This window comes from Neofelis nebulosa, chromosome 6 (assembly GCF_028018385.1).
Source record: "Neofelis nebulosa isolate mNeoNeb1 chromosome 6, mNeoNeb1.pri, whole genome shotgun sequence".
Taxonomy (NCBI): Eukaryota; Metazoa; Chordata; class Mammalia; order Carnivora; family Felidae; genus Neofelis; species Neofelis nebulosa.
The window spans coordinates 124896775-124924401 of record NC_080787.1 but is presented as its reverse complement, the minus strand read 5'-3'; the positions used below and the strand labels follow the sequence as shown (position 1 = coordinate 124924401).

General features: G+C 41.4%; 1 protein-coding gene across 1 annotated transcript in view; it reads left to right on the top strand.

Annotated features, from left to right (window-relative positions):
* The window catches only part of SGK1 (serum/glucocorticoid regulated kinase 1), a 112203-nt gene that overhangs the window by 15065 nt on the left and 69511 nt on the right, over nt 1-27627 (top strand). Inside the window, exon 2 of the mRNA XM_058735349.1 lies at nt 27182-27397. Coding sequence (XP_058591332.1) covers nt 27182-27397 — 216 coding nt within the window. The remainder of the gene's footprint in view (nt 1-27181; nt 27398-27627) is intronic.

Here is a 27627-nt window from a genome sequence, read left to right as displayed (position 1 = left end):
CCTCATCCTTACCCCACACTTAGCTAAATTCTACGTATGTTTCTGTACCTAGCTGTCAGTTCCACGTGACCCATAGAGCTTATCCAGGTACTATAATTTGCATAGACTTCTTTCTTCAAATGCCTCTTCAACTTTCAGTAAATACTGACTCATAGTACTCTCCCTTTATTGAGTGGTCATAATATACTCACACAGGTAGCATTTTCAGAGCCTTTCATTTGGAAAATTGTCCAATGATGGTTTCTTTCCCTCGTGTCTCCCAACTCAGGAATTCAGGTATCCGTAGCTTTGGTTTACCAACAAGGATGCTGAGCGTCAGACAGGTTAAGTAACTTTCCGTGGTCACACAGATAAGAAGGCCCACGACAGCTGACAACATTTGAGCTTCTCTTTCCATTACATTACATCACATCACTTCTCTGGCAACTGCTATGGTTTTGCGCTGGGCCATTCCAAGCTCACTGTCTATTATCATAGGAAATGTCAGAGACTTGGGATGGAGTTTTGTTTTCATGCTAGCGTTCTCAGATTCTTCAGTCTAGGAGTAGAAGGGCATCGTCTTGTGTCAAGTCCACCTTCTAAATAGCTTCTGGTTCCCATTTCCATTCATTCACTGACAGTCTGCACTGCCATTTCTCTAGTTCAGGTCACCTTTAGTCTTCCCTGGAGAACGGCCACCACCTCCTAGCTGGCCTTCTGCTGCCAATCTTATTCCACAGAGCCCTCCAAACTGCCGTCTAGAAGAGCTTTCTGAAACACAAGTTGGAGCATGATATCCCCGTGCTTAACACATTTCAGTGGTTCATCATAGCTCTCAAAATAAGGTCTTAAGTCCACTTACACAAGGTACCTTGAGAAGTCAAATTCGTAGAGACAGACAGAAGAGTGCTGGTTTCCAGGAGCTGGGGCTGAAGGAGAGGGGAATGAGGAGTTACTGTTTAATTGGTGGGAGTTTCTGTTTGTAAAGATGCAAAGGTTCTGGAGATGGATGCTGGTGATGGTTGTACCCGAACGTGAATGTACAAATGTTGCACACTTAATCATGATTAAAATGGTATGGTATCATGCATGGTTTCTCACAATAAAAAAAAAGTAAAACACACTTTATTAGATGGGAAATGGCTAAAGAAAAAGATAGATAAGAAGGGGGTGAGGGGGGGTTGTGAGATAGGAGACCAGGATAGGATTCACCGCTATCGGATTTCTTGCTTGTTTTTGTTCAGGACCTGAGTTCCATGAAGATTCAGAAAGACCTAAACCTTCCTTCTGATTACCGGTGGGTTCAAAAGTAGAGCTTTTGAAATGTGTACTGCTAAATTCCCAAGAACTCGATGCCTTTATTCCTCCAGTGCAGTCAATAAGAAATCCTCAAGAGGAATACTGGCATCTCAAATTGTTATTCAGACCTACCATTTGTCTTTCCTTGTCCACATTTCAGTTTGACATAAACGCTTCTCTGCTGTGCGTCATCAAAGAATTATGAGACCATTTGAGGAAGTAAAGATGACTAGTTTTTGAAAATCAGATAATTACATCTGAGTTATGTCTCCGACGTCTCGATAAATCACCTTAATATCGATGCTTCCTTGGGTATGGTTTTATACTGTTTACTTTTCATAACTCACAAAAAATAATCCGTGTGGATTCCAAGCCCAATTGTAACCTTTTAGAAAGCGATCTGACTTCTGATGTTTTGATATTAAGATGCAAGTTTTTGTTAAAGTAAACATTATCGGGGCGCCTGGGTGGCTCAGTCTGTTAAGCGTCCGACTTCGGCTCAGGTCATGATCTCGCGGTCCATGAGTTCGAGCCCCACGTCGGGCTCTGCGCTGACAGCTCAGAGCCTGGAGCCTGTTTCAGATTCTGTGTCTCCCTCTCTCTCTGACCCTCCCTCATTCATGCTCTGTCTCTCTCTGTCTCAAAAATAAATAAATGTTAAAAAAAAAATTTTTTTAAAAAGTAAACATTATCAAATCTTGAGGTTTACAGGTTTGATATCAAAGTTCGATATATCCATTACAAAAACAAATGGTTTTAAAGTGAAGCTTCTATCTTATCAAGGCTGTTTTGACTTTGTAATGTCAACCTTACAGCCTAGCTGGTTTTTCTTTTCTTTAATGGTAGCTTGGCCAGTAAATAAACATACATCTTCGAAAACGTTTGTGTACCTTTAATCTAAAGTTTCCACCATTTAGGGACAGTATGAGCAGCAAAACCTTGTGAAATTTTGAGTCTAAGACTCCTTTACAGTGTTATCTTAGTTAGTTGTAACTATTTACGATCTTAAACATTTACAAATCTTCCCCAATGAAATGGAAAGACTTTTACAGCTTATCAGAAACTGGCAAGTTATGAGCCATCTTATATTGTCTATATATAGTATAAATTGCCAGCGCTAATTCTTCAAAAATTAAAAATATTACCTCCTTATTCTCACCTTCTTCTGAGACATTCAGACAGAAAACACGAAGCTTAGCTGAAAACACCGCCTAGAAAAACACAAGTTATCTAATTTGGGAGACAACATATGACTCAGAGAATGAGCTTTGTGGCCATGGTGCTATCATTTAATTTCCCTGTCTAGGTCTTCTTGTATTCTTTCAGATGGGAAACATTTGGCATTTTGATCATCGTGAAGATGTATTGGTAATACTTCTAAGATTCTTAGAACATGGGAATATGTAAGTGACTGCTAAATCAGAACCCTTGACCGAGTACGTGGCCAGTTTCACGTATAAGGTCAGCTATACCTAGTGCTAAAAACTTTTTAAAGCCACTTCTTTCATAATTTCAATGCATTTTATATTCTTGTCATCTCCTTCCCCCCCCCCCCCCCACCGCCTCCCACTTTTCTGTAGCTCATCTGGACTCCCTCAAAAGGTTCCTAACAGGGCTTTCCACTACCTGTCTCGCCTCACTCCAAGCCATCCCACATATGGCTGAGCTGCAGATCAGCATTGAATATGCAAGTGACAGGTGTGGGACTGGCTTGCTCACAGAATTCATTGCAAACCCATAAGCTAGCGCCTAAGGTTCTCAGCAGCAGAACCCCAGTCGGACCTTTCCTGCCTTCCCGTCTTCTTCCCTGCATGTCCTCTGCAATCATCTATTTGTTCGTTCAGATGTATTTACTGAGGACTGTCTGCTGAGCACTATACTGTGTGCTAGAAGCAACGATGAGGCAAACCAGAGAAGTCCCAGGCAAAGTTCTGCTTATGCAAAGAGCTGAATGGGAAGAGGTGGGGAGTTTATGAGACAGCATCTAGACGGCGAGGCTGGAGCAGAGAGACTGAATTCGGGGGTAAGTTTGAGAGTAAAGTGAAAGGAAACAAACACCTCAGTAGGAACTCATGTTCCTCCTTAAGGAATCGCGCTCTTACCCTAAGCATGACGAGAAACTCTGTTTAACAGAGTGGCAGTTCCCCGCCATTTCTCTCCCCCAAGTTGTTACTTCTACAGGTTCCTCAGCGTGAACTACACTCTTTATCTCTCTGACTTATAACTATTATTCAGAAAACCAGTTTATTTATTTATTTTTTTTAACGTTTATTTATTTTTGAGACAGAGAGAGACAGAGCATGAACGGGGGAGGGTCAGAGAGAGGGAGACACAGAATCCGAAACACGCTCCAGGCTCTGAGCTGTCAGCACAGAGCCCGACGCGGGGCTCGAACTCACGGACCGCGAGATGGTGACCTGAGCCGAAGCCGGCCGCTTAACCGACTGAGCCACCCAGGCGCCCCCAGAAAACCAGTTTCAAATGCCGTCTTCTCCATGGAAAATTTCCTTCTCTCCCTAAACCAAATAGGGCTTTTACTGCAGTCATTTATGCTTTTGTGCCTTCCAAATACCGGACTACAGGGTCCAACACAGTAGCCCCTACCTATGCGTGGCAGTTGAGCCCCTGAAATGTGACTATTCTGAATGGAAATGTGCTGGAAGTGTGAAGTGCATGCAGGACTTTAAAGATTTAGTACAAAAAAGAAAAAAAAAAAAAGAAACACCTCGTTGATAATTTTATGTTGATTGCATTTTGAAGGAATAGTATTTTGGACGGGTTGGGTTCGATAAATTGTATTTGTAAGTAATTCCGTCTGAGGTTAGTGGAGCATTTAGAATTACATGTGTGGTTCACATTTTATTTCTATTGACCCGTGCTCTTTTCGACTACACCCTTCCTGCATAGTGAATGTTTGTTCAGTTATACATCTGCTGATCGTCCCAACGGAAGAGAACAAACACTAGCTCAACCTCACTATATTGTTTAAATTCTTTGCCGTTCTCTAAAGGGTTTTTTTTTAAAAAAGCGGTTTGCAGTTTTTAGTATACTACCTACTTGCCATCTGAAATGTGCAGCCAAGATTCCACAGTGAAAATAACGGGTAGTGGATGGGGACAGGTTCTTGCCTGGACCCTAAGAAGGCTGACGCACTGAACATGTGGTATGACCATGGCAAACGGAGTGGCCCATGACTGCTGATTCAGAAGGTTTCTCTGTTTCCAAAACAAGAACTTTTATTGCAGTGTGTGGCAGGAGCATTGGGACAAGAGGGTCCTTGTGGTTTCTGATTGTATCTGTGGAAAAAATCGGAGGTTAAGGTTTAAATTAAACTGGCATTAAAAAGAGCCTTTGTAGTGACTATGTGCGTTTTAACATCTGTTGCTATAACTGACACTGACTACTCTGAGTGATGGTTTCTGAGTGATGGAATAAAGTGTGGTTTCCTGCTTATGAACATTTTCTAGTGTTAACTCGATCTTCCTTGATGATGAGACATAGACCACGGAAGATGATTAAAAGTAGAGAAAACATAACACAGAGAAAACATTATTAGGATACCAAGCTGTTCTGGTAGTTAGGACTCCCAATACCACATTTGTAATTTTATGGATTATTTTGTTTGGGCTGGCTTCTGGTTGAGAGCAAGTCTTCATAGAGGGTCCCCCATGGCAACCCTGCATATCCATTCACCTTTTTGTTAATGGGCCTTTGAGGATGAACAAACCCATTTGTCATCACAAAATGGTATGGAAACACCTCTTTGCCAATTAGAAAACTCGATTTCATGGAAACGATGTTTTACACCTAGAAATGATGCTTAGTTTCAAACTTCTCTGAAGCTGTGCTTTCTGTTTCTCTCCCATAGGGGTTTTTGGCTTCAACCAAACTCATCTGTCTCTACACTGTCCCTTGAAATGCTTGCCAATTCTTCACGTTCATCTCAGCCTTCACCTTGCTCCTGACCAAGGGTTCTCTCTGAAGGGCTTACAATGAAACTCCCCTCAGAAGGTTGTCAGATTGCTACTGAAGATTAAGTAGGGAAAGAATTCTCATACTAGCCCCTCCCATAGGGCAACAGCAGCCCATAGCAGCCTGCCCGCATGCCAAGTGCCTACTTGTATTTCAGTGGGTTGTGGCCAATATGACAAAGTCATTTTAGTGTGTGTGTGTGTGTGTGTGTGTGTGTGTTTTCCTCAGAAGGAGCAGAGTGTGGCAGATGCCTAGAACAAATAACCAAATACCTTGTATTGTGCTTGTATCTGTGAATGGTGTTTCTGTTTATTCCCAAGCTCAAAGAAATTTTGTTAGAAATAATTACTCAAGTGCTGTTATGGGACGCCGGGATACGTGTTTGTATATTTGTTGTTGAGCCCGGCACATTCCGTGGAGCGACAATGGGAGGTAGTAGGTAGAACTCTGAGAGGAGTCAGACCTGGATTCTGGATCTTACTTTAGGCAAGTCAAGCAACTTTTCCAAGCCTCAGTATTTTTCATCTATAAGGGGCAATAATTGCACAGTGTCAGGGATACAATAGGCCTTCAACAACAGAAAGCTTCTTCTAGGGTATTGGGCCATTGTTGTTGGAATCGGTGGTAGAAATTTGACGTTATTTTTACTAAAATGAGTCCTTATTTGAGGACTCATTTGTGAAATATTTGTGAATCTAGAATGGGGAACCATGAGACTCAGACTCTGTAACCTCGGATATTACATCATTCATAAATGATCACATTTTACATAGTCAATGATAATACGTGGCACCCAAAATCCAATCAAAGCAAAGCAAAACAACTTCTCAGTACATCATTTGGATTTTAGGATATTTGGTAGCCAATAGGATGGCCTTGTGGCAAATCAGTGTAGCCTTTAATAATAATGTACATTCGCGTAAACCTGGTGTTTTCACAAACATTATCTTTATTAATCCTCACAATGACTATTCTGTCCTACAGGTAGACATCTGAGAGTGATGATGAATGTGACGATGATTAGGGAAAAGACGAGAGTAAGATCACCCTGGTGGAGGAGAGGTTGCACATGTAAGAAAGCACAAGCCGAGAAGGCCAGACTTCTTGGTTCTGATTCTCAATCTGAATGAAAGGATGGGAGTAAAATCTAAGATTAATTAGGTGCATATTAACGGTCACATATGTTGTTTGGTCCTTGCAGCCTCCCAGTCAATTACTAGAATATTCCCATTTGGTAAAGGAGGATGTCACAGCCCGGGGAGTTAGTAACATGAGGAAGGTCACAACGAGTATTCCAGCTGGAATCCAAATTCCAGCCTGTCCGATGCCAAACCACCGTGTCATATGACCAACGTGCACCTGTTGGAACTCGGGCAAGCTGTTTAGCTTAATCAATGTTCATTTTCCCCAGCTGTCAGAAGGCTCTAAATGATCCCTTGGGCCCTGTTAACCTCTGACCTTCTAGTCTGGGTCAAATGTTGTCTCTTGCGGGCCAGTTTTCGGCCTGTATGATCTGAAGACACTCCTCGAAACCTTTTGCCTTGGTTCACCTTGCGTACTATTTTATCCGTTAGAGTCAATCCGGAATCAGGAAAAGTGGGTAGCACCCGCATTCTAAGAGCATTACAGGTGAAACGGGCAGTCTGCTTTGGAAGGCAAGTGCTTTAGTAGCTCCTTTCTCTCAGTCAATCCGAATGCCCTGCTTCTGATATTTATTTTTCAGCAGATTTTGTCTCTATATCACTTTCAAAAAGATTACTGGCCTTTAGTAAAGTTAATTGTCTCCCATTTTACTTTTCTATTTTGTGCGTGTGCTTCCACAAGCACCTAACAAATAATAGCCATCGAAAATGTTCAAGCATGGGGCATCTGAGTGGCTCAGTTGGTTCAAGCATCAGGGCCATATGCCTCTTGATTTTGACTCCGGTCATGATCTCATGGTTCCTGATTTTGAGCCCCGTGTCAGGATCTGTACTGCTTGGGATTCTCTCTCTCCCTTTCTGCCCCTACCCCACTCGCAAGCTCATGCATGAGATGTAATTTGGCTATTACCATTAACTGGAGGAAAGAGAGGATATCTGGGCTTCAGAAACCCCTCTGTGATTTGAAGGAGGAGGGGAAGGACGCTGAGGGGGAAAAGCATGAACTGTGCAAGGCCTGGGGCATTGATTCTCAAAGTGGGGTCCCTGGAACAGCAACATCAGCTTCACCCAGGAACTTGATAGAATAGCAAACCCTGGTTCCCACCCTGAAACTACTGAATCAGAAACTCAGGAAATGGGGTCCAGAGATCTGAGTTTTAACATGGCCTCGTGTGATCCTGATACAAGCTTGAGAACCACTGCCTCGTGGAAGGCCACCTATGAGGTAGGAGGGAGCCCAGGCGATGGTGCTGACCCCAGGGCAGGGGCAATAGGAGCCCCTCTGGGCCCCGTTTATGCAATGCCTCTGCCATTGGTGTTCTGGCCTCGCTGGGAGAAAAGTGTGTGGAGCCTGGTCCCAACCCATCAGAGTACTGTCCACCTACAGACCATGTCCCCTTTAGACCATGCTCCCAGCTCCCACCTGGGGTCTCCTGTAGCAATGGCCCCAAGCCCTCTTCCGGTGACGGTCCTCCTAGGGGGGACCCCAGGGCACTACTGGGAGGCACGGTTGGAGTTGGGAACTTGAGCCCCTGGCAGTGTGGGGGGGGAGTCTGATGACTTGGCTGGGGGCTCAGGAAGCCTGAGGTGCTATCATAGAAATCTACACATGTCTCCAAGACAAATCCCTACTCACAGTCTTGTCTAGGGGTGACCCAAGTGACCCCGGTTCCAATGACCGATCTGCGAGAAGAGATAAGACGCACTTTTTTCCCCCTCAGAAATCTTCTAGTCTTTGAGAGGAAATCAAGAAATTCTATGAAAATTGCCTTTGGTGTACTTTTGAAAGAACGGATCATATTTTTTCCGTTTGCCTTTTTATATACTGTAACCCCAATCAATCATTTAAACAACCATTCTGAGATAGACCGTTTTTGCCAGGCTGTTATAGATAGAACGCTGAAATAAGGTCTGAAAGCCTAGGTTAACTGGACGATTAATATCAATCGAGCTTGAATTTGAGAGTAACTTTCAATTCCAAGTGATTCAATTTTCTTCTAATCAAGAACTAAAAAAAAAAAAAAAAAAAAAAAAATATATATATATATATATATATATATTTTCACAACATGCCAGCTCTGGAAATTCTTGAATATTTTTAAAAATTTTTTAAAACTTTTATGTATTTATTTTGAGAGAGAGAGAGAGAGAAAGAGAGAGAGTGTGTGTATAGAGGAGGGGCAGAGAGAGAGGGAGAGAGAGAGTCCCAAGCAGGCTCCATGCTATCAGTGCAGAGCCTAATTCGGGGCTTGATCTCATGAACTGTGAGCTGAAATCAAGAGCAAGGTGCTTTAACTCACTAAGCCACCCAGGCACCCCTCTTAAATATGTTTATTAAAAATTTCTCCATTTCCAGGAAAATGAGAAAGAGCAAATAACGAAGAGCACCACGGCAATTTTAGGACCGGAAAATCTATTCAGTTCTAAGATTTATTGGTTCTCTTCAGATTAATATGAAATAATACCTTTCCTCCTTTAGAAATACATTTTTAAAATATTTCAAAGCCTACATCCTTCTCAATTAATATAATTGTATGTAATTTAATGAAATAAAAGAAAGCAGAAACAAAATTACATTAACTCGTACCTGAACACATACAATATCCTTCAAGATAACTAGACAGAGGGACCTAAAACAGGCATAATTTCTATCTAAGAACTAATGATTAGAGTTAAAAGGTGCCTCGTTTTAAATGAAGAAATCCGTTATACTCATCGCCAGTTGTAAGGGATAATTATTATGTTGTGATGATATTTTATATTGGCTCCATATTTCAGCTAAAGTTGCTGAAGTCTAGAAAAAATAATTTTAGCAAGCAATTGCATGAAGTGTATACCAGGAAAGGGAAAATTCAAGGGAGGAGCCCTCCACAAGCCCGTGCCTGCATGACAGCATCCAGAGTTGGGTGCATAGGACACACTCTAAGTATGCATTTCAAAGGCATAGCTGGCTGATTTTGAAGGCACCTCCTAGCTTTGAAGTTATTTTCATAAGATTCGCTCAATAGCTTTGGGAGATGTCAACAGTAGCATTAGGCATCACAAAATGATAATGTCACTTGTGCATGTCAAAGTTTGCCTTTTTAAGAATTCAGTTCTTGAGTTTATGCTAAAAAAGCATAGAATGTGTTTTGTCCGCTAAAATCACACCGAAAAATTTGCAAAACTTGTACAAGGCTAAAGCCATGTGGCTGAGAGAGGATGCCTTGCGTGGAAGGGGAAACACCGGTTGAAAGTTTATAAACTCTCTAGTCTTATCCAAGTCCTGATCTGGCCGGATGACTTCAAAAAAGCATCAGCTTTGTCTTCTACGAAATGAGAACCATGTGAGTAGCTTTGCTCGGTGAATGAATATGTATCTGGGGGCTTCCGGCTTAGTCTAACGGTCCACAAAGTGGAAATATCATTTATATGAGCTGCAGTGAGGCTCTGTATAAGAGCAAATAACATTTTAAAGAGCTGTAAGGAAGTGACTCATTTAATGTCTAGTACTAAAAAATGCATTATTTTGGCACTTCATTTTAGGGAGTGAAAGGTTGGTCAGATTTTCTCTTTGATGCGCTTATTGAAGGGCAGCTGCCTTCGCTAAAAGAAGGCCCCATTTAACTTTTGGTATACGGGAAGCCCAGAGATGCCTTGCTATCACTTCATCCATTAATTCACCACTCACGCAATAGCTATTTAAATACTGGAAAACTGTTTGTGATGGCCTTCCTGAGTTTTCACTTCCATCTTTCTTACTTGATCCCTACATCAGCCACATTTCTCCAGAGGAACAGAACCAGCAGGGGATATAAAGAAAGTTATTGGTTGGGGCGCCTGGGTGGCTCGGTCGGTTAAGCATCCGACTTCGGCTCAGGTCATGATCTCACGGTCTGTGAGTTCGAGCCCCGCGTCGGGCTCTGTGCTGACAGCTCGGAGCCTGGGGCCTGTTTCGAATTCTGTGTCTCCCTCTCTCTCTGCCCCTCCCCTGTTCATGCTCTGTCTCCCTCTGTCTCAAAAATAAATGAACATTAAAAAAAATTTAAAAAAAAAAGTTATTGGAATGCTTTGGCTCGTGTGACTGTAGGAAAGGCAAGTCCGAAATGTACAGGGTAGCCCAAAAGGCTGATCCCGCAATCTTGCAGCAGAATTTCTGCTTTCACGAGGAGACCTCAGGGTTGTTCTTAAAGCCTTTCAGCCAACTGGATGAGGTCAACCCAGATTGTCAAACATAAACTCTTTCAGTTATGGTAAACCGATTGTAGATCTTGAACACGTCTATGAAATTCCTTCACAGCAACACATAGATCAGTGTTTGTTTAATTTAATAAGCAGGTAAAATGGTGTAGCCAAATTGATACCTAGGACTGACAACCATAATCTCTTTCCCCATTCTATCTGCTGTGGTTTGGGTGTTTCCTCGTTTGCTGCTACCGCTGTTAAAATCAAAAGAACAAGTCTAGAACCAATATTCCATGTTCAGTTTAACAGGACAAAGAGCAGTGTATCGCCTTTCTTGCTCTGGCCTCGATGTTTATAATGACACAGCCTCATTTAACTAGTCCAGAAAAAACTGAATGAGAGTACTCCTATAAGGCTTACAGTAAACTAAAATCCCTGGGACTTTTCCTACTTGAACTGCTTCCAAGCCAGTATCTCTGATTCCACAAGTAGGAGGAAAATAATTAGTGAGTTGACCTGTCAGAGCTGAAGTGTAAAATAGCCCAAGCACATAGTTTAACTTTATTAGCATGTGTACAAGTTATATGTGAGATTAGGGTATGTCAGAACTGAACAGTATCATAAAGATCTTGACTTCTCTCTGCCCCTATTTGCCAAGTGCCTACAACTTTCTCTGAAGCAACCCTAGTGACTGAAAGTTTCTTGCCTCTTCTGGTAGCCAATTTCACTTTTGAAAAGCAAACTGAAATACTGCAAAATTAATGACCTTCATAACAGGTGTTCCTCGTTTTATTACACTTTGTCGAATTGCGCTTTGCAGGTACCGCGTTTTTGTTTTGTTTGGTTTTGTTAATAAATTGAAGGTTTGTGGTGTGGCAGCCCTGTCCTGAGCAAGTCTGTCGGTGCCACTGGTCCAACAGCATCTGTTTACGTCGTGTCTCTGTGTCACATCTTGGTAATTCTCTTAACACTTCAGACTTTTTCGTATTGCTATACTTGTCATGGTGATCTGGGATCTGGGATTACAACTAGCCGAAAGCTCAGATACTGGTTAGCATGTTTTAGCACTAAAAGCATACTTTTAAAAAGGTATGTTCAATTGTTTAGACATAATGCTACTTCCCACTTAGGCTACACTATAGGGTAAACATAGCTTTTGTATGCATTTGACAACCAAAGAAATTCATTTGACTCGCTTTATCGCGACATTCCCTTTATTGCCAAGGTCTGGAACTGAACCCACAATATCTCTGAGGTGTACCTGTATATGTATATTACAATGTAATATATATTACATTTCCCTGTATATGTATATTACATATACCTGTATATTACATATATGTATATGTATAAATGTATATTACATATATGTATAAATGGATATTACATTTCCCTGTATATGTATATTACATATACCTGTATATTACATATATATATTACATATATAGATATATTACATATAGGCATATGTAATATACAATGTAATGTATATTACACATACCTGTATATGTATATTACAATGTAATGTATATATTACAATGTAGTGTATATTACATTTTACATACTTAGAAGGAGCTCACATGCCTTCTTGTATGATCATTACCTCTCAATGGATGAGAAAAGACTCAGGGGTTAAGTTAGTTGTTCAAATCACTCATCTAATACGTGGTAGAAACAACTCTTGAAATCACGCCTTCTAACAGTCCTGAGACACAAAAGCTAAAATTATAGGGAGATGAAAATGTTGGATCGAGGCCTTAAAAATGTAGTATGATCTAGATTCATACTACATTTTTGCATTAGCAAAACATTTCCATTTTGCATTGCAAAGCGGAACTGAAAATGGGACGGTGAACTCTCCAAAGATTGGGTCTGCTCATTCATTCGGACCTCACAAGGTGCCAGGTGCACACTTAGCAACTAATCCAACAAATTATTTGCTGCACTTGATCCATGCAAGACACTGCTTGGGGTGACAAGTGACACAATGGTGTCCGAAGCGAAACCTTTATCTATAAAGAATTTACAATCTAGTAAGGGACAAAAATTAAGAAGCTGAATCACCACTATAAGATATTTATCCATCCCTTTACCTGTCTATTCCTTCAACAAATACTTACGATTTCTATGTCCCCTCAAGACAGTCATGAATAAGATATAGGTAATGAAATGGTAATAGGAAGTATACTTTACCGGATAGAGACTTCTTTCTATAGGGAAATGCCACTTGCACGATTAAATGGGACTGAAAGAAACTTTTCACCTCAAAGAGGAAAATGGTGAAGAGTAAAGTGGATGGTTTGGTGTAAAATGGTCTAAGAACTCCCACCCCCAAACATTGTCATAGTGGCCTTTAACAGCTATAATGAGACCAGTTATTTTTCAAGAAGGTGATAACTGAGAATACTAAAGCCTGATATAATCAAAGAGGCAAAACCAATACCAATGGATGGAAAGGCAAGAAGCACCTGAAGATGAAATTATAAATGAATCATTGGCCACCACCCAAGTCAAATAAATGTCAAAAGTCAATAAGTGCTGTGGAAAGCATTGGTCCAAGGACATGTTAGGAATTTGACTGGAGCCTTTGAGGTCTCGTACCCTCCCTCAGAAAAATGAATACAGCAGTGGTGGCAAAGAAATGACTTTTACGACTGAATTACTCAGGGGAATTCTCAGGGTATAAATGAAGACTTCCTATTTTATGTATGCGTTATGAGTTATTTTCTCCTAACCCTTCTAGCATGACATTATGGCAAAAAAAAAAAAAAAAAAAAAAATCTGTATCTTTCCCATGACCCCAGGAGGGGAATGTACCTCATGGTAATTATCCATGAAAATAAATACTAGCTGGAATCATTAAAGAGTGCATGAATCATGGTGCTATATAACATGATAGGTTCACATGAGAAGTTTGAAGTAGAATGGGGGTTCAAGGAGGAAGACACTTCATGGAGTTGTAATGAGCATTTGTGAAGACGTTTTTAGAGCCAAGTTTTCAAGTTTGGGTAAGATCTGGCCTAGCAACACTGAGATGAGGTGAGGAATGAAAGGCACCTCTGTTGGCAAGAACACATGAGCCGTCAGAGGCTCAAAAGACAAAAGATACAGGTTTTGTTAGGAAAGGACCAAATAATCTGTTTTGGCTGGCTTATGGAACAAAGGAAGGTGAGTCATGGGGAATAGGATTGTAAATTGTGCTAGGGCCAGAGCATGTAGACAGTCCCGGGAAAATGCTCCCTAAAGTGGCTTGGCCTGTATTCAGTAGACAGTAAAGAGCCATTGAGAGTACTAAGCAAGGAAGTAACATCATCAAAACCTAGTTTGGGGAAAATGGATGGAACAGCGAAAGGTAGGGTGGACTGGAAAGGGGCAAAGGAAAGAAGGCAAAACGGTAGGCTGTTGTGATAGTGTTTAACGACCACCTGGTCTGTGACCTTTGGGTTCTAAACAGTGTTCCCTGTGGGGTGAGAAGAGAAAATGTACCAGTGAGCTAGTTGTTTGCTGACCATACTTTTTCTTTCAATCATCAGCATTTTTTAAATATTTGTTTCACTAGGGAGAGACAAACCTAGAGTCCAAATCCCCCATTTTCATTAATATTCTGTTTTTGTTTTGTACCTCCTAAGATCCATGCAAGAAATTGTATTTTATCTTTGGAAAAAATATTGTATCTTTGGAAAATTCTTCCCTATTGTTTTCTTATTAGTGTCCCTTATGCTCAGAACATTTACTCTATTTTTTTTTTTTTAATGAAATGTAGTTGCTTCTTTTATTTCACCCTGGACGTGAACAAATGATTTTTTCTTACACCTGCTGGCATTTGGTAGAATGCTTAGGGACAGCTGGATTGCGGAAAGAAATGAGATCTTGGTCATCATCAATTTAGGATGTAAACAGAGACTACAGGATCCAAAACTGTAAGAACAGTTGGAGTTCAAGCAATTTGACAGTTTTTGTAGCCATGGGTAATTTATATCACACAGTCTCCTCTGTCATTGCCACAAAAAATAGCCCCAATACCATCTCCTCTTTCCCTAAACCAGGGCTGATGTTCAGTTAGTATGCATAATAAGCCATACTAATCTTGAAATATTGAAATTTTTTTAAATATAACTTATTGTCAAGTTGGCCAACATACAGTGTGCTCTTGGTTTGGGGGATAGATTCCTGTGATTCCTCGCTTACATACAACACCCAGGGCTCATTCCAACAAGTGCCCTTCTCAATGCCCATCACTCATTTCCCCCTCTCCCCTGCATCCCCTCCCCATCAATCTTATGGGTTAGTAAATAGCCACTGTCCAGCAACCTGTGAGTGTCCCCTCCCTCCAGCCAACCCAGCTGTTCCAGCCTGTCTCTGGACTCTTAAAGAACTCTCCACCATCCAGCAAGCAAAGAGGTAAAGCTTGGGACAGGAGGGGCCTTACGGGAGCTGCCTGGGTCATGCAACCAACATCTGTGCTCTGTGCCTTGCTATTGAGTTGGTGAAATGTTTTGAATTATTATATCTACCTAAAAGCAATTTTTTTTTCCTTGCACCTAACTACACTATGGTCTACATTAAAACAAATGCACACTTCCTGGAATCCGAGTGCAATGTGTCTCTGCCTCTCACGAGGTAGACTATTATCTCAGGCTTTTGCACATGACAAGAGATGTGCTGCTGGTATTTCTTCAGGGAGCATCCCTAGAGCTCGCACTCCAAAAGGAAAGAGAAGAAAGACCCCGCCGCCCAGGTTCGGTATGAAAAAAAAAAAAAAAAAAGCTTGCAGAGAAAGATTCTGATTGGCTCTGTTGTGTCACATGCTAACCCTTGGACCAATCACCATGGCCAGAGGCATAGGATTTTTATCACTGTCTTCTTGAATCACAACTCCATCCTGTCCAGGTGTCATAAACTGTCCTTGGCAATTCTCCAACATCATCACATTTGAGAAGAGTTGTTCCCAAATGAGAAAGTGGAAGTGCAGATGGGGGTGGGGCTGCCTTCACCATAAAATGGGGCAAAGGATGCCAGGATGACAAAAACAACGAATGCACCTAATGCTAGACTTTCTAAGCAAAGCTGAATGTTTGCAGTTTTGCTCGTAATATTGTAGTATATGGCTTATGGAACATCTGTTGATTCCAAATTAGTATATAAACTCAATACCTGACTTGTCTGAGTGTTGATTTTGCAGTAAAAGCCTGGCACAGCATGATGATTACAAGTTTCTATAAACCACCCTTTCATGTAAAATTTGTATGTGAAGTGCTCCCCCCAAAAGCCAAGCATTTGCTCTTTCCTATCGGGGTTTAATGGGGACCATATTAATGCAATGCAGTAAACGCATATTTCTGGATTATTCATTCCATTTCCTTTTTTTTTTTTTTTTCTTTAAAGAGTCAGCTCATGCTGTTCAGTATTGCTACGCATTGACAGATTACACCATTTCTGGAGGGGGTGGGATCACCAGGGACAAGGTTGCTCAGATTTTTCTTTGATTCTGACCCTTTGCTCTATTATTGGTATTTCTATTATTATTACCATTATTTACATGTCACAAAAATGCATCTGTCCTTCTCCGCTTACACAGACTCATTTTCACAGTAATTTTCCTCTCTCTCAGTGGTCCTGAGGTCGCAGTGAGTTTTCCAATTTTAGCAATTTCCATAGGATCGTCAAACATCTGCAATTCATTCTCCACATTTTTGGAGACATAATTTTTGGACATAGTAGGTACTTAGTAAATATCCACTTATTAGCTTATTCTCTTCTTGGTTTCAGGGAACAATGAAATCTTACCACTTTCTTTATAAAACATGAAGTGAGAAAAAATAGAATACCAAAATAGAAGTCATTACCAATACAGCACAAGCATCATTTAGAGGAAAATTGTTTTTGCATAAAAATAAAACCGAATGTGCCAGGCGCTTCTTGTATAAGAGGACTCAACAAAGGAATGGAAAGAACAGGGAGTAGTAATGAGCCCCCATTTGGGATGCTGTTAACCATCTCCCCTTTCATTTGGTATTTCGAATTTAATTAAGTAATGTACACAGTTCAAAGACTTTATTCAGTCTGTCTTACTGCCATTTAAATGGACTCTCTGGCAACTGCCCTTAAGCCATAAAATTATTTTATTTTATTTTGTAATGTTTATTTATTTTTGAGAGAGAGAGAGAGAGAGCGCGCGCACGCATGGGGGAGGGGCAGAGAGCGAGGGAGACAGAGAATCCCAAGCAGGCTCCACATGGTCAGCACAAGAGCCCAGTGGGGGGCTGCAACTCATGAATGGTAAGATCATGACATGAGCCGAAATCAGGAGTCGGATGCCTAACCGACTGAGCCTCCCAGGCGCCTATTCATTACACCTTAAATATCCTTTTGTTCAGCAAATTGTGAGGAAATCCAAATCACTTGCAAACTGACTGCTTAACCTCCGAATAACGTGAAAACAATATTATACTTGCCGTTTAGTAACCTCTCATATGCCATTCTTGACCTTGCCCTTAGCCATAAAAGTACACTGAATTCATGATATAACTAGATTATTGAGGACTCTAACTGCTATATGAAATAATAAACCTTTATCACTAGATTAGGTTGAAGGCGAGGGAGGGCGAATGGAAGAAAGGAAAGAGATCGTCTTTGAAGGAAAACACCAAAGAGCTCCAACAGGGATGCACAATGGCGCTTCCACTCTGTTATGCATGGGGATAACCACTCCCAGTGCACCCTCCTGGGTCTGCACTGTGACCCTCTATACATCCTACCTGAACCCAGACCTTCAAAGACCCACTCTTTTCATGCCCCATTCAGCCTTCACTTACCCTTCTCCAGGTCACATAGGGCTTGAAAATAAAATTAAAAAATTTTAACAGCCACTTGTAAACCTCCTTTGGTAAAAGCTCCCTGGGGTTGGAAACGCGTGGAGAGGTGCCTTCCTGAGACCCCTCTGTACACAGTGCTCATTCCTCTAGGCCAGTGCCCCTCTCCCCTGGACCTACTCTAATTCACCCAGAGTACGGCAATCTGATCAGATTGCTCTAAAGTTTAAAATTCTTACGTTTTTCCCATATTGTAAACTGAAGATAACATTTCAGCATTCAAGCATTCACGTCCCTTTGATGTCTGTCCCCACACTTTACCTCTTGGCTTTCTATCTCGCTGCACACAATTACCCACAAGATTGGCTCCAGTCAAGCCCTCTTCGTGAGCTTCCCTTTAAACAAGCTGCTCTCTCTATCCCATCACAGCCCTACCCTGCTTGACCCAGCGATGCACTCACGCTAGCTTTAACACTGCTTTTCACCTGTTGATTTCCTGGTTGATACTTAAGAACAACTGCCTCTTCATTTTTTATTCCCTGTTCCTTGAATAGTACCTGGCTTTATACCAATCAACAAATATTTCTTCATCGCCTACTATGTGCTGGGAGCTGTGCTAAGCTCTGTGGATAAACTAGTGAGCCTTCTTCCTGGAGACCTTCAATGTAAAGTGAGGGCAGATGGGAATTGAGGAGGGGATAGACTTGGAAGAGGGGACACACAAAATAACCCTTGTGGATGTCCTATGGATGGAGATAGAAAATAGTGTCTTAGTCCTTGTGAAACGCACATTCTAAGAGGAGCAATAGATCAGTAAAGCAGAGTAAATGTGCGTGTGTTCCCATGCAAACAAATCAATGCCAAAATGGGTGGAGAAGCAGAGAAGCCAGACAATGGAAGAGTGTCCCAAGTATGTGACTCTTAGCAGGACTACCCAGATGGACCAGGTGGGTCGGAGGGAAGAGCCTGTACACAAAGACTTAGGAGAGCAGTCTTTAAGACAAACGCAAATCAGATGATATGGTGAAAGGTCTGGATGCACAGGGGGCACAATGGGAGATGTAAATTCAGATCCTAGGACACTTGGTATCCAAGGCCAAGGAATTTAGATTTTACCATTTAGGTGTTCTTCAGTTTGTGTGGCACTTACTGGTGGGCCATGAAATCAACTCAATGGGTTGAAATCAACATTTGAAAGGAATGGATTGGAATGGAAAAATGTGAGTGCATTTCCTGTAAAAAGGGTAAATTTGGGGGTGTTACCAATCCTTTCAGTTGCATATCTCTCTCTATTTATTATAAACGGATATAGCAGCATAGGGATTTCTTACAGTACATCGAGTTTGACCAAACAGGTTTGGTCACTGCTGAAAGTCACTGCTGCCGGCGATGGGGAATCGTTGAAGAATTTAAAGCAGGGACAAGATCAACTTTTGCATTTAGAAAGATGCTATGGTTTCAGTAAAAACAGATTTAAGGGGCAAAGCCATTTAGGAGATGGCTTTAGGAATCCAGAAAAAAGGATGTGGACTGGAGAACGGAATGATAGATTTGATGACACATCTCTCCTTTCCATTCTTACTGCTACTATTCTTGCTGGGCCCTCATCATTTCTTTTGTAAGCAATCCCTGACTCATCTAGCTACCGATGTTCTTGACCATCTTATATCCATCCTTCACACTGAATTGCAAGACACATTTGACAACCCTACACCCCTGTTTACAACACTTCAGTGGCCCAGTTTTTCTGTCCAGCTTCAGTTCTTGCCTCTCCTCTGTGGGCTCATTTTCTACACGTTCCGTGCAGATTTCTCGCCTCCTTTCGCTTCTGCCTTCCTCTCTGCTGGAAATATCTTTTCCATTTTAGTCCACCCGACTTCCTTGAACTCAACCTTCGTGACTCAATTTAACCTTACTTCCTCCAGACAGCCTTCCCTGATTTCTCCCAGCTTCCCCAAACATCCCACGTCTTTTCCTCCCATGGCCTTTTGTATAAAGCTCTCTCGTTACATCGAGACATCGCTATAAAGCAAATATTAACCAAGTGTTCACCCAGTGCCAGGCGCTGGGCTTATGTGAATCGTTTCACTTAGTCTTCATAAAACCCTGACGAGGTAGGTATTATTGCTTTGGGAAGGTAGAGCAATAGTTCTCGTTTTCAACCAAGCACTGTTGTTCTAGAATAAACGATTTCTACTCTTTGGTACGTTATACACTCATTACACCATGATAAACCACAGGCTCTCTTGGGTAAGTCTCTGAAATGCCGGCACCCTCACTCAAAGACCATGCAAGCAGTTGCGTTTACCTGTGTCCCCACCACCCAGCAGAATGCCTAACAGATAGCTGAGCTTGTGGTGAAACCTTTAAATGCTGCACAGCATGAGAGCCAGGTAGGTAACTGAAACATGTTGGCTGGATTTGGCAATGAGATTTATTGGCATCTTGGTGAAAACTTGTTCCAATGGGGTGAGACTCTTTGTCATGTCCCTGCAAATATTAGGTGATCCGTAAGTATTGTTTAGCGAATAGATGGCAATGGGTTGAGGAGTAACGTGAGGTGACCTCACAAAGCATGGCTAAGAACGAAAGCAGTCAGGTGGGGTGAGAGGGCTGCTGGAACGAGGAAGTTTGTGGGTAAAAGGGGGGTGTTCTGTTTTTAGTTTGCTAGCTTTTAGGAGATGTTGCAAGAACAACGTGTTGAACGTGCTAAGAGCCACCAGCCAAGTGAGGGAGAGGTAAAAAAAAAAAAAAAAAAAAATTAGAAAAGGGGATTTCTTAGAGGAACCGGGAGAGGAAGTTTCCAAAGCTCCGGTGAATGAGCTGTGGACAGGCGGCGGGCTCTTTCCTAGCGGTCAGCCTGGCATTGCCATTTTCCAAGCCTCAATTTTCATTCGCAAAGGAAATAACACCTCCAGTCCCTTAGATATATTCCCTGAAATAACTTTTTTCTGCTCCCTCTTTCCTCTTCTTTCCTCCCTCCCCCTCCCCCGCCCCCTCCTCATCTTCCTCTTCCTCTCCTTCTTCTTCTTTAATTTTTCAAATCCGAGGAAGACTAATTCAAGCCAAAAGGATCAGCCCCATATCTTAAAGGACCGAGAAAAAATGTTCTTTCTATTTCCAAAGGAAGCCTTATGTCACTAGATTCCTGAGCTTTTTCTATTTAAAACTTGATGGGGTGGGGTCTGGTGAGTGCCTCAACGGGGAGCAGGAGGCAGAAGGGGACTTTACACTTGTGCAGCTGGAAGTACAGGGCAAGGGCTGTGTTTGGTGTCGGATTCTCAAGAGAATTTGCTAGAGAGTGCAGGGGCAGCCGTCTGGCAGCTGCACAAGATGGAGTCCGGATGCTGCCCGCTGGGTCCTCTCTTTCCTTCCTCTTCTCCTAGTCCCCTGGCCGCCCCATCCCCCCAGAGGAGGCCTGGGGAAACACCAGGTTAGACGCTGAGGATCTAGAACAGGATGTAAGTACTTCGGTCAACACCGAGAGGAAAGGACAGGGAAACCCCAAGGGCAAATGGCACGGGACGATGGGGAATTCCAAAAGCCACGCAGTCGTCTCGGGGTGCCTGGTCTGGGAGGTATTGCTGTGTATGGGAAACAGTGACATACAGCGTATTCATCACCTTGACAGAGGGTGGTAGCAAAGTACGTTAAGATCTATACGTGAATGTAGTTGTCAAAAATAATCCAGCAATTCCTATTTTTATTGCCTGCTATTTGTAAGACCATATGTTAGCCTCTGAGGAATTAAAAAAAAAAAAAAAAAAAGCCTAAGAAGCTGTTCTCACCCTTATGGTCCAGTTGGAAAGATGACATAGGCATAATAACACCCAGTGAGCAAAGAGGTCCCAAGGTTTCATGGAAGTGAATACAAAACACGCAACAGATATTCAGAGGAAAGAAAGCGATGTGATGACCCATAGAGCTAGGGTGAATAAATCCGATTACTACCACTGCTGTCGGATTGTTGTGTCACTGTTCCATTTGCACACAGCCATGCTGTGAAGCGGGCCTCGGGCACCAATGTGAGAGGAATGTGCTTCCGGGAGCCTTCTCCCGACTTACATTAATGTCATAACCAGTCTACCGACGGGCACCTTCTGGAAAAGAAGGAGGTGTGGGGGTCCCTTTTTATAACCAATTGAATTGTCCACGTAATTCCCACTAGAAAAACTTGACTGACTATATCCGAGTTGAAAGTAATCATGGGGGCGCCTGGGTGGCTCAGTTGGTTTAGCATCCGACTTCCTCTCGGGCCATGATTTTACAGTCCCTGGGTGTGAGCTGGGCTGATGGTTCAGAGCCTGGAACCCGCTTCGGATTCTGTTTTCCTCTCTCTCTCTGCCCCTCCCCTGCTCGCGTGCTCTGTCTCTATCTCTCTCAAGCATAAATAAAACATCAAAGAAAAAAACAAAAACAAAAAACCACGCCCCTCTGGAAATCACAGGAGTTGTGTCCAACTTCAGGTTCACTTGGATTTTAAGGAAAAGATCGTTGTTCGTTCCCAGACAACGAGAGACATGGTGAGACTAGCAGGTATTGCTTTATGAGTTTGCCAAGAAGTACCTGGGCGCTCTATAATCTTTCTGCGCCGGTTGATATCATGATCAGCTAAACCATTTTAAATTAAGAGCAATATCTGTTTACTATTACATCATAGAAAAAAAAAAAACCACAAGTGGAAAATCCCTAGAAGCTGGCCAATCTTTTTAATCACATCTGGCGATTTTCTAGTCTGAGGGATTATCGCTTTGGGATATCATTTTTTTTTTTTTTTTACCTTTTTTCCAAATAAAGAAATTAACAAAAGCAGGGCAGACTGGATTTAACAAAGAAACCGGATTCGTATCTTGGGTAAACCCTGTGCTGTAAGAGTAGCTGTGGGGTGACGCGAAGGGCCTACCCCTTTCACCCTCAAGACTAGAGAAGCAATGGCTTCTAAGAAAACAGTCTGATGCAGTTTGGAGAACAGGTTCCTATCAAGCCCAAGTGAGGGAATTGGTGATCTGTTCAGGGTGAGGAGGCCCTCTCACCCCCCAGCCCCCCCTTGTCTATGTCTGTTTACAACTCCCTCCATAAACGGTCGCGTAGCTGTGAATAAACCCAGGGCCCAGGTGGCCTAGGAGCGGGGGCTGAGGCTTGTATCCGGGCATTCATCTTTCTCTCACACACAGCTGCGGCAGCTTTCCCTGAGCCATTGTGACTGGTCTCTGAGGACCCAAAGCCACTCACAGGCAGCTAGTCCCTGCGGCAGAGCCCGAGGGGACACAATAGGCCAGTTGTAGCTCCAACTCCCTCAGGGGCAGAGGTAGTGTTCCTGCACTCAGCAGTTTTAGAGGGCACCTTGCCCGACTCAAGGGCCTGAGGGAGAGCCCCGTGCATTCATTCACAAGCCAGCCACTCTCTCAAGATCAAGTAAACACCATAAACCAAGTCCTTAATCAGGCCTGTAAAAACCACTGGGGAGGTTAGGAAGCCAAGGAAATGTGTAAAGGAGGAGCGAGGAAGGGACGTATTGAAGTCAGAATGAGGGTTCAGCCAAAGGAGATAATGCATTTCAAGACGTAGAGCATGTAATTAATGCCAGCCACAGTCCTACGAAATGGATCCCTGCAGCTATTTTTATAACACCTTTCTCCCCGATGCTTCTGGAAAAATGGAGTATTTCTAACTTTCCCTGGCCACACTCTCTGTGGAAAGAGGGAATATCACATCCCCACATGTCCACGAGGCCCAGAATGGGTTAATTTGTCAAAGGTCGTTTGGAATCCTGGGCCTTTCTATTGAAATATCACCCCCACCCACTTCTTGCCCCTGTGGAATGTGTTAAGGGACAAAATACACACCCGCTCTCAGAAGACTCTAGTAAATCATGTCGTTCAGTAAGTTTCAGTGAAATGGAATAGATTCTAATCATCAAAGTCGCTTACCTTACAGAAATACGAACTTAACACCCGGACACATTACTCCACAAGTAGATCCAGGCAAGTCACGGGGTAGTTTTTTTCCCGAAAGACTTCAGTAGAATATGGCTGTTTGTTTCAAGTCTCCTGAAATTCATGTTTGCAGCTGGAATATTTCCTCTGAAATGCAGACTTGACGATCCGGGTGCCTATTTGATAGCCCACTTGGATGTCCTGGAGCCTTATCCCCTCTAGAGACTTCACTGAGAGGCCTTCCTTTCTCATACAATTCCAGTAGAACCCTCCCACCCGCAAGGATCCTAATCGAGCCTCTCTGCTTTATTTACCCCCTCCCATATTATTTTTATTTTATTAAATAATGTATTCCCTTAATAAATAAATTGATTCCTTTGGCCATAACTCACACTCCATAAGGGAAGGTTTTCGAAGCTCTGTCTTGTTAACTGCCATGTTCTCTCAACGGCTAGACTATGCATGACACACAGTTGGTCTTCAATCACGAACGATGCATAAATAAATTAATGAATGAATGCAAGTTAAAATGTCAAGAGCCTTAGACTGCTTTTTGAAAAAGTTAGAAGATATCAAATCATTTTATTTCTACCTCATGGAATTTGCCTTCATACGAAATTCTATGTGATACGATAACTTCAGGGGTCACATGGTGACCCTTAAAGATGTGAGGTAGATTTGACTAGGGTTTTCTTGGACCACAATTGTTTATTTGGTTGCTTGGGTTTTTGTCTGTTTGTTTGTTTTGTTTTTATTTTTATTTTTTTTGTTTTGTTTTTAAAATTTTAAATTTAAATGTCCTTAGCAAGCATGCCCTTACGGTCCCTGCCACTCCCTATTTTCGTACCCTGGTCATTTACACAGTTTACGCTTTTCTTGTTCCTGCCAGCCTCTGAAGGCATCCAGCTTGCCAGCTTATATCCTTGTAGAAATTGGGTCAGTGATTTGCTGAAACAATTAGGTATAGTTTTGATGCATAATACTTTACAGTGTGACTTTGGGTAAATTACTAATACCTTTGGGTCTCTTCCAACCTTGAAATTCTATAAAGACATCTCTTAGTTGTGTGACAGCATATGCTCGAGGTCACCTCGACTATTTGAGGGAATTCTTAGCTGGATATCAAACAAAATGACAATTCCTCATGTGATTCTTAATCCCAAAGATTCCTAACATGCCACAGATCATTTATATTTATAGATCAATGCATACTTTGACCTGAGATATAATGTCTCTAAATTCTTGTCCTCGGATAAAAACTAGTTTGTTTTTTTCTATAACATAATGAAAGCTTAGATTCAGTCACATGGACATTCTTCCATTATAAATTGAATAATTGTAAGACAGTATTGCATAGATTTACTCTAAATAAAGTGGTCCATAATTATAAGATTTATGTTTCAATATACGAAGATTCTTAATCACTCAGGCCATACAAATTCATTTGAAGATAAATCTGTTTGAAATTCAGTTCCTAGTGGGGCGACTGGTGGCTCAGTCGGTTAAGGGTCTGACTTTAGCTCAGGTCACGATCTCGCAGTTCATGAGTTCAAACCCCACATAGAGCTCTGTGCTGACAGCTCAGAGCCTGAAGCCTGCTTCAGATTCTGTGTCTCCCTCTGTCTCTGCGCCTCCTCCACTCACGTTCTCTCTCTCTCTCTTTCAAGAATAAATAAACATTAAAAAAATATTCAAAAAAATTCAATTCCTAGCAACCCCAAAGTTCAATCTACTTGGCAAAAGAGACATTGAAAGTAAGCCAGAATAAAAGATTGAATTTAAAATACAAGGTTGGCAACTAATCAAGAATGGTCACCAAACTTCAAGCTCAAAATCCTCTGAATAAGAATAATAAAAAAACATTTTCCATCTCTAATGAAATTTAGTGCTTTTTAGATTGATCAAAAACACATTTGGTAGTACCATCAGGAAGAGAGATTCTATTGTAGTCTCAAACTTTTTGAGTTACATTTAAACTTTCATTAATGAATCAAATAAACACTTTGAATGTGCCTACTAAATACCCTGGTGTGCAAGAAATACTGAAGGAAACCTCCCAAATAGTAACATTCGGATGGTAAACTCAAAAAGATATTTTAAATGGTTATTGAAAAGAGTGCATATAAATAAAGCAAATAAAGCAATTAAAAAGCACATATGTAACCAAAGAAATATGATTTTAAGTGCTTGAGATTCTTATAAACTTAAAAGAAATTATGCTTTAAAAACTTACATTGTAAAAAGGAAAACTAAAACACCCATAATCCTAACAATGAGTATAGCAGTTTTTATCTTGCCTAGTACTTTCTTGCTTTACCTGTGGATAGTACATGTATTTTTACATTTGGAATTCTACTGCTTGAGCAATTCTGTATTGGGATTTTGTTTTTTCATATAATTGCGTTCTAAACATTTTCCATATTGCCAGACAGTCTTCATAATATTTATTTTTAGTGATAGCATAATATTCCATCAAATTGCTTAAATATCCCTTTGTTATTACAATTTTAGTTTCTTCTCAGTGTATCCTTAAAATATTTAATTGTAACATTACTATAATTCAGTATTGCCATTTCATACCTTTGTTCTTTTGGTATAGGGTTGATTTTATTAATTGTTTAAATCCTCAGGGGTTTCAAAGAGCATGGAAAAGACATATTAAATCAAGATAAATTTCAAGCAGTTAGTGACCACAAGTCGTATAACCCTGTAATGCTTGTTTAAATTCCATTTTTGTAAAGGAATAGATTGTGGATTTGAGGTACCTGGGTCCCGCCTTTGCTCAATATCAGCATTGTGTCTTGGGAAAATTTGCTTCAGCTATCTGTGCCTTTGTTTTCTCATCTGTAAAATGGGATTAGTAATAGTACCTATCATGTAAAATTGTTCTGAGGATGAAATATCGGAGGACAAAATGTGAAACATTTACAACAATGCCTTTTATATTTAAAGTGCTATATAAATAGTATGCGTTTTAATATTAGAATCACTTTGGGGCACCTGGGTGGCTCAGTCGGTTAAGTTTCCGACTTCAGCTCGGGTCATGATCCCACGGTTGGTGAGTTCGATCTCCGTGTCGGGCTCCGTGCTGACAGCTCAGAGCCTGGAACCTGCTTCGGATTCTGTGGTTTCCTCTCTCTCTGCCCCTCCCCTGCTCATGCTCTTTCCCTCTCTCTCTCAAGAATAAATAAACATTAAAAAATGTTTTTAATTTTAAAAATATTAGAATAGCTTTATATATTCTCTGTGCTTTATAGGAATTCTACATGCAAGCAACAAGTGGTGAGTTTTAGAATTTTGAAAACACTATGAGGTAATTTTGTAACCAGAAGTAACTTCTTTTATAATCAAGGTTTTGCAACAGTGACATATATGTTAATTCCTTTAGCAGCAATTGAGTCGTAAGCTCACAATCTTAGGTGAGTATTTCCTCTAGTAAGAATAACTAGCAAAACAAAAATGAAAACAATAAAACAAAACAAAAATGGAAACAAAAAAGAATAACTAGCAATTCACCTTACACATTTGTGAATCAGTCTGTCAGCATAATCATATTGGTAAGAGTAAAAGTAAAATGTCACCATCTACTGAACACTACATTGTAAAATCTTCATGACGACCTGGGAGGAAGTGCCATTACCCCAATCATCCCCAGATGGGGAGACAGACTCAGTGAGATGAAATGAGCAGCCAAAAAACACACACACCTAAAGAGTGATCGGTTAGAACTGACCCATTTGGATTATATTAACACTTGAAAGAGAAATCGGGAGACTGAATTCTCCTTTCATGAGTATCCATCCACCAAATTTCCCACTGGGGTCCCATTAAACATCACAGGGGGTAAAATGCAATTCTTTCCTTTTGCATGTTGCAGGTACGCAGGTGGATCAAGAGCCCAATGGTCAGTGTGGACAAGCATCAGAGTCCCAGCCTGAAGTACACGGGCCCCTCGGTCATGCACATCCCACCGGGGGAGCCAGATTTTGAGTCTTCCTTGTGTCCGACGTGCCTGGGGGACCACGCTTTCCAAAGAGGTGTTCTCCCTCAGGAGAAGGAGTCATGTTCATGGGAAACTCAATCCGGGTGTGAAGTAAGTTCAGTTTTGCTCCGGATCCATTACCCTGAAAGGATTCTAGACCTTTATTTTTCTTATATTCATGCCATAGTATGCAAAAAAAAAACAAATTAAAAAAAAAAACCCAAAACATATTTAATACACATTTCTATAAAGCTTCTGAGGCAGATATAGAATGTGACCTTTGTTAGCCCATTGTACTAAATTGTTTTAATAGCTTTTATTTATTAGGGAAGTTTTAGCTT